We start from the raw sequence: 8975 nt of genomic DNA, 5'->3' as shown, positions 1-8975 counted from the left end.
TCCTACAACTTCGGTCGTTGTTCGGGGTACAGTTAAGATTTTAACGAAGTTCGAGCGAAAACATAATTAGCAAAAAAAGTCGAAATAAAGTGATTAAACAAAAATGATTACAAATATCGTAAATAACAGTTCACAAATGCATATATAGAGACATATATATTTTTGAAGGGGGGAAATGGTCTTCACAATTTGAAATCGATCAAACACACTATGCGCGAATGCTCGTGTAAACGCGCGCCATCTATCGTAGGATAAATGTACTTCGCGGGAGTGTATTAAAAAACTTCCCGAAGTTTCATGGCAATCGTACTATGCCACAAACCTTCGCCGGAGTATATTAAACAACTTCCCAAAGTTTCATGGCAATCGGATAAACGGTGTGGTAATGCATGAAGGACATAGGACACACAGACACACAGACAGACATACATTCATTTTTATATATATAGATAAAAACACGTGCATATTCGAATGCAGCATTGTGTCAAAATTTCAAAGGAATCAGTAGGAACAAATGAACATTACATTTTTATTTATATAGATAGATAGAAGATGATCTGCTTTAGTTCATCCTCACAGAAAAGCATAATGCCTCACAGAAAAGCAAACTTAGGTTGTCGTACTCGTAGTGCCATTTGTTGGACATTAAAGCCTCAATCCTAGATGATATCTTTTAATTTATATGAAATGTTTAATGGAATAATATACAGCCTATGTCCACCCTGAAGTTCCATTCTAAATATTGGTGAAAGAATTTTTGAAATCGGATGAGTAGTTTTGGAGATTACCCCTACATACAAACTTACAAACATTAGCTCTTTATAATATTAGTATAGATAAACAACATCATTCTAAATCTGCCACAGAAAGATTAACCCTTCCATGTAAGGATGGCGGATGTGGCCTGATTGACATAGTTAACCTTCACTACAAATAAATACAGTCACTGCGGGTTTTTCTACAAAAAACAAGAAACATCACAGTTACATAAAGCAGTAACTGTAGCAGACTCAAATAACACACCATTAAATTTACACTCACAACATATGGACAAGACATGACATATAAAAAGCATAGCTGTCATTAAGCAGTCATGGGCTGGAAAGTCGCTCCATGGCAGGTATCCCTACGACCTGGCCCAGGATTTTGTTGACAAAACTGTGTCAAGCAGTTGGTTAGCTCAGGGATGCCTCTTTGGGGAGATGGATGGCTTCATGATTGCCATACAAGATCAGGTCGTAAATACTAAAAACCACAGAAAATACAGTGTGTCCAGAAAGGGTGAGTGCAGTTTAAAAGTAAAATAAATTAAAAATAAAAAATGTTCAATGAAAGTTTGTTTTTATTTTCAATATACAGTTATTGGAAAATTATTTACTAAAAATTATGTTATCTAAATGGCATCCATTACGCTCCTGGCACTCTTCTAATCTTGAGCAAAGATTTCTCAGTACACGTTGACACAAAGCCTGAGATAATGATGCCATTCCTGCTGTAATATTCTGCTTTAATTGAGTTAATGTCCTCGGCTTATTTTCATACACCCTCTCTTTAAGAAATCCCCATAAGAAATAGTCCAGAGGACTCAGGTCTGGACTGCATGGTGGCTAGTTAACATCACCCCTTCACGAAATTAGCTTATTGGGGAATAACGCCTTTACGGCTTCAATACAAGAACATGGTTTCAACAAGATGGCGCCGCTTGTCACACATCAAATGAATCAGTTGAAGCCGTAAAGGAGTTATTCCCCAATAAGCTAATTTTGTGAAGAGGTGATGTTAACTGGCCACCACGCAGTCCAGACCTGAGTCCTCTGGACTATTTCTTATATCCTGCAGATGACCTAGCACTATTTAATTTGATCTTTTAAGGGATGTCAGTTCCTTTTGGTTTGATATTTTATTGCTAGTCTGTATAGATGACATTGCTAATTTGTAAGTGTAAAAGAAATACTAACTAAAATCTGCTTTTAAAAAAAATTATTTCATTTACAATACATATATGAATGGTAAATGTATTTATTTTATATTATTAAGTGTATGTGTTAAAATAACTTGTGTATACTATTTCATAGTTTTTCCACATGCAGTCTAATAGTTGACATCATAAATTTCATTAGATGATAATTAAAATAAAAGCACTAGAAATCATTTAATTGCATTTTCACCTATTTTTCAAAATTTTTATTTATTTTTCTGTGAATAAAAAATTTTTGTTTCACAAATAACAATTTATTGTAAAATATATGAAATGCACAAGTAAATACATCACTACCTTGTTCATTTCTGTATAATATATACAGAAATGAACATGATAAGGAATGATGAATGAATGATACATGAATGCTATATATTAATTAATAATAAATTTAATGACTAGCTAAACAAATTTTTAGCAAAAATTCATTTTATAGCATTTTAAATTTACATTATCACAATAGAATAACATAGTAATAAGAAATTAAAACTTAAACAACTTAATTTAGTTTTATTAATTATATGGAGAATAAATCAAACTGAAAAATAATTTTGCAGAACAAAGTAGAAGAGATGATTTAGAAGCTTTAGGTCATATGTTTATGTACTTTTTGAGAGGAAGTTTACCTTGGCAAGGTCTTAAAGCTGAAACATTAAAAGAAAGATACCAAAAAATTGGAGATACCAAACGTGCTACTCCCATTGAAGTCTTATGTGAGGGATATCCTGGTACATATTTTTTGTCTTTATTTTGATGATATTAATTTTAATTTACATTTAAATAAATTATGTAGGAAAAATTTATACATTTATATTTTAGCATTGTTAAATATAAAATATTAAAAATTGAAATTAATAGCTGAGCTATATTCAGTTGTTTTTTAGAAAATTTGTATATGCAATGTGTTATCCATAATATCAGTATATTAAAAGCTGAATATGAAATTGTAATAAATATAAAAATTCTGAGAAAATGCTGAATTTATTTCAGTTCAGATCTAAATTATCTAATCAATGAAATTATTTAAATATAATTTTGTTGATTTCCCTCTTTCTTTTTAGGTAATTTCATTAATAAAAATTAATTTAAGTGAGCAACATTAAAGACTGAATACTTATATAAAACATTTTAATTACCAAAAATCTGATTTAGTAATTTTAGAATGATCCTCACATGAATTTGCATTTTCTTCTGATTTTCATTTTATATTGGTATCATAGTAATATGATAAATGATAAAGTTTCTCATTAATGATATATTGGAAACAGTATTATTTTTTTAATTTTTTGATTGTATTAAAACAAGTTTATATTTGTTTTATATGTCTAGGAAGTGTTGTGTGTGTCAAATTTTCGATTGATTGATTGATTGATTGATACACATTATAAAGTACTGAACTCATTATATAAACTTCTTAACATATAGTTGAACTTTTAATTTCAATTTTGAAACAATAATTTGTTTCACAGATTACAGAAATCATTAATTTATATATATTTATCACATTAATTTTTTGTAATGTTACAACAAAATATGTTGGAAGATATTTGATTTGATTAATTCAGGTTTTTTAAAATTTTGTTTAATGAATATATTGTATGTTGCTGTAACTGAAAATTTTAAATTAGCATTTATATAACAAAAATTATTGGAAAAGTTAATTAACTATTAATTTGATCAATAGGTATTTTTTAAATAGTTTAGATTCATGCAATCTTGTTTCAAAAATTGATAATATCAATTTTATAAAATTGTTGGCAATTATTGACAAAACTAATCTTGATTTAACAGAGTATTAAGGTGTCAGCCTACCAGTCTGGGGACCCAGGAATTAATCAGACTGGGTCAAAAAAAAATCTCAGGAATTTTTTGAGAGGTTGTATGACCTGGATATGTTGGATTCCATCCCTCACCATCCAGCTACCCATTGTAGGTCTGACCCTGGCTAAACTCATAACGGGTATAATTAAAAGAGCCTCTTGAATGCAAGGCAAAGTCGAAAATGAAAGAATAAATTTTTTTTTATCTTTTATAATTGAATTAAAATTTATTTGGTGAATCTTTCAAATTGCATGAGGAATAAAATTGTTCATCTAACTAGTATTTAAAAATTATTATGATTGATTCTTTTAATTATATTAGTTACTTGATCTGTATTTAATACATTACAACATGAAAAAAGTGTTTGGCATTAATTAATTCATTTTTTTTATGATAGCTGTTAATTTATTGATTCATCCATGATGTTTTTTAATGTTAAAAGGAAGAGACAGATAATGGTAGCAAGTGAATGTAGACACAATCCCATATAATAGTTGAGCATTACAGATGGCTTTCTAAAATAATATATAGGGTGTTCCAATAGTAGTGCAGGATTTAATTGTGGAATAAAGTGCATCATTTATTGAACAACTATAGATATATTTATTTCAGTGTAAAATAACATTACAACCTATTTCAGTGCTAAGTCATTTTTACATGTGGAGGACAGTGTCTGTCAAATGTTTGCCACAATTCTGTAGGCATACATGCACTATTTTCACAAAATGTTGGCCCTTGCTGTTTTATTAAAGTGGAGACAAGCCTTTTCAGTCTGCTCTTGTAAATTATAACGGTTCTTTTAGAGAATAATAATAATCTTTTTCTAGTAGACTCTACATAAAATAGTGATGAAAACTGTCTAGTTTCTGATTTTCTTTACTACTATTCTTTATTCTATGTGATTTATGTGGACTCTAGTCAAGAATCACAAACTACCACAAAACAGATAGTTTTATATAAAAATGAAGATGTAATCAAATATAAACTTTTTATTATAGAAAAGTCTTTAGTGAAGCATTTATATTTTATAATACTATTTTAAACCGATGCAGTTTGTCCATTTGATTGTTCTGAGACAGTCTAGAACAGTGTTTCCCAAACTTTTCAGACTACTTTTAGTGCATGTATTTCTTATATACAGTATATATTTATTTCTTTCAAAATTAAATTTTTGTTCCTCTTGTCTTTCAACACCCCTATTGCCCCTTGGCTTCCAGTGTCCCCTTTTGTCTTATACTACCTTCAAGGAGGCAGTAGCATCTACTTTGGGAATCACTGGTCTAGAATTATAACGAAAGTTAATTACCAACACAGTTTTTTTTAGGAAAATCATGTTTTATAATATGTATTTTTCTTTTTTCACTTTATGTAATTATTTGTTCAAAAAATTTGATTGTAATTTAATTTTTGTAAAAATTTCTTTTCACTTTTCTTTTTTTACATACATTTATATTTATTGAATGAACAAAAACTACTGTTTTAAAGATTGTAGAAAACTATTTATTTGAAATATTTTCAGTCTAAATTTAGTCCATCTTCAGCAAATAACTTAACAAAAATGGAGTAGAACATTTTAAATGACTTACAGAATTGAATACTAAANGATATATTTACTGCCTCCTTTTAAATAATTTTAAAGTTACTCATTAAATTTATTTAATTTATATCAAATTTTTAAAAACTGACATCGAAATTTACTATGAATTAAATCTATTAAATATAATGCATTATGCATAAGTGTCCCATTGTACTGTACAATACAATTGATAACTTGTATTTGCATCATTGTAAAATTCAAAAAGAAAAATTCCCATGCAAATTCCTTGGCTCATAGAAATGTTTGTTTTTTGTCATTTTGGAGCAGTTTGGTATGGTCTTGGTTTTGTGTAGCCAAAATATCATACTTTTGTTTTCCAGATTTTGTGTGTTCTTTTTAGTGTACAGAATTGATATTATTAGGGGCTTTAAAAAATGTTTGGCACCTCCCTATAACTCCAGAAAAGTAACAGTTTGAAATGCAAATATCGTGTGTGTGTGTGTGTGTGTGTGTGAAGGTAGGCTACAGAGGCACTAGTTGCCAACAGATGATATTGTTGCATTGCAAAGGAAGAAAGGTACTGAGTCATTTGTGCAGGTGAGTTTGTGGATGAGGAAAAAGAAAATGGAAACAGATAATCATGGGCAGTGATGGATGGTGTGGTTTCTGTGGAGGAAAGGAGTGGCTGCATCAGAGATGCACATGAGGTTAGCAGCTGTGAGTGTGTTGGAATAGTGCAACAAAGTCGCAGAAGTATGTTTTGCTGGATATCTGACTTCAAAATCAGCAAGGACTGTGCTGAGAAAGGCAAAAGCATTGGATGGATGGCAAGTGCATGGAAACCAGACAACATCCATTGCATGTCTGATTTGATGATTTAGGACAGGAATCACATTTTGATGAACTGGAGGATGCAGTGTGTCTGTCACTCAGAACTCTGCATACTGTCATCTATCAAGATTTTAAGATGAAATAGATCTGCACACAATGGGTTCCTCATTCTCAAACTACTCAGCAGAAACAGCAGCATATGGAGACATGCCAACAACTTATACTGAATCTGTACAGCACATATCTAATGGCGTTCTTTGAGCATCTGGTCACAGGCAATGAATGAGTCATGGCTCCGGCATAAGACACTCAAAAAGAAATGCCAATCCATGGAGTGGAAGCACACTGGGAACCCTTGACCTAAGAAGCCACAGCCAGAAATGTTTGTCAAGAAGCAAATGATGACTGTATTCTAGGATCAGGAGGTGATCCTGCTTTTGGCTTGGCTATCCACTGGTGAGAGCATCAATAGTGACTAGTAATGCAGGACACTGCAGCAATTCTGTTGACTCATTTAGCAACACTATCTCAGGAAATGGGGATGTGACATGATTCTCTTACACAACAATGAGCAGCTTCCTATTGGTTGCCACACTGTTGCCATCCTGCAGGCTTTAAGATACACCATGCTGCAGCATCCACCATATTCATTGCATATTTATAAGTCTGCAATTTTAAAAAAATTGTAGACCTATAAAGTCCATCTGTTCTTCTGTCTATCTTTCCTTAATCTCAAGAATGGTGATAGATAAATGAAATTCAAAACCAGTTATGGAAAGCTTAGGGGCAGGAGGCATCAATTAACTATATATGAACTTCTGATGCAAACTGAATGTTACATTATAGGTCACATATTGGGTATCTGGAGTTAATGGAGATCTATGGGGCTGCTCAAAAGTCAAAAGTTATCAACTATAAAGAGGATAGTGCAATCCTGAACCTGTGGAAAATATATGCAAGTTCAGCAGAAGCATATTCCATGTAGGTTGCTATGTACAAACATTCCACCAATCAGCATATCAACTGCTATCCTCCAATCATCAATGACTATATAAAGTTAAAATATGTTCCAAACACATGCAATTTCAAATTTTAGAACACTAGCCTGAAGATGTTGTTTTAAAACAGATGAAAACATTTGCTTCTCAAAGTGAGTAGTTCTTTTCTATTTCTATTGCTGGTTCTTTTGCTTTGTGAATCGGTGTATCTCAGATTTACATCACTTCACCAGAAACTAGTTAAACACCTAACACACATCACCATCAATCCATTATGCCAAAATTTTTTACTCAGGCATCACCTATATAAAATCTAAAAATAATAACACCACAGACACCACACAATACAGACCAATTACATGTCTTTCAACACTCTACAAATTATTGACATCCTGTATCGCAAAGAAAATATACAAATATGTTGAACACAACATTCTTACAGAACAACAAAACGGTTGTCGTAGAAATCACATGGGATGCAAAGAACAGTTACTTATAGATTCAGTCATTCTACGGCAAGCATACAAACAACACAGATGGCATATGTAGAGTACAGAAAAGCATTTGACAGTGTCCCACACAGTTGGCTGCTACATATTCTACACATGTACAAAATACATCCATCACTCATTGCATTCTTCGAAAACACTATGCAGCACTGGAGAACAACACTACATCTCAGGGTTAGTAACACTTCCATACAAACAAACCAAATATTCATTAGGTGATTAGGGACTAAGCAGGACCACTCTCTGGTTCTGCTTAGCCCTGAACCCATTAACATGTTAAACAACACGCAACATGGTTTAAATATCAGATTGAAAAAACAACACAGTTTACACTGTCACATCTCATCTACATACATGGATGACATAAAACTTAATGCATTTACACATAAACAACTTCATTAACTCCTGCAAATCACACATTCATACACCAAGGACATACAAATGGAGTTTGGCCTAGATCAGGGCTTCTTAAACTTCTTTTATTCACGACCCCATTTATGATTGTGATTTTATTCGCGACCCCCCCCAAATAAAATAAAGATATATACAAATTTGCAAAAACAATAATGGTGTACTACCACAGTTCAATCTTGTGTTACAATGGAACAGAGACAATTGAATACACTGAAAAGCAACAACACTACACTAGTTCACACTACAGTGTTGCTGAATTGTTGTCTCGCTGCACCAGAAGTGACACAAAGTGCAACTCACAAAACCTATTGCACAAAGCTTGATATTTTCAAACTCTCACAAATTATTTTCAGTATTTTTCATTAAAATCTTGCGACCCCAAGATTTCGCTAAGCGACCCATAGTTTAAGAAGCCCTGGCCTAGATAAATGCAAAACACTTGACATAGAAAAAGGAGTTCTGAAGAAAGGAAATTTTGCACTTGGAAATGGAGATGTTATTGAATCCATAGAAGAGGGCGAGTATGTCTACAAGTATTTAGGATTCCAACAGGCCAAACTAACAGAATATAACAAATAAAGCAAAGATTAATTAAAGAATACCAAAGTAGGTTAAATGCTATCCTCAGAACACAGTTAAATGCAAAACACACAGTTAAAGCAATAAACACATATGTTGTCCCAGTACAGGTAACCCCCGTATAAGACGGTAGTTATGTTCCAAAAAATTGTGTTATGCGAATCCATGTTATACGAAACAAAGAACTAATACGAAAAGGAGGGTTAGGTTCCAAAAATTAAAAAACATGCTAGTATATTTTCATAATTAAGATAAATATCTTCATTAAAATTTTTTTAAGTGATACATATTAATATAAATTAAACAAT

At 31.8% G+C, this 8975-nt stretch overlaps 1 protein-coding gene across 1 annotated transcript in view; it reads left to right on the top strand.

Moving 5' to 3' along the window:
- Positions 1–8975, top strand: part of LOC111617140 (casein kinase I-like) — a 95708-nt gene that overhangs the window by 47752 nt on the left and 38981 nt on the right. Inside the window, 1 exon segment of the mRNA XM_023358468.1 lies at positions 2536–2706. Within this exon segment, the coding sequence (XP_023214236.1) occupies positions 2536–2706 (171 nt within the window).

This window comes from Centruroides sculpturatus, unplaced genomic scaffold (genome assembly GCF_000671375.1).
Source record: "Centruroides sculpturatus isolate CEXI.00-Female unplaced genomic scaffold, Cexi_2.0 scaffold1894, whole genome shotgun sequence".
NCBI classification, from domain to species: domain Eukaryota; kingdom Metazoa; phylum Arthropoda; class Arachnida; order Scorpiones; family Buthidae; genus Centruroides; species Centruroides sculpturatus.
The sequence above is the reverse complement of the archived record's forward strand: the minus strand, read 5'-3'. Positions and strand labels throughout refer to the sequence as shown.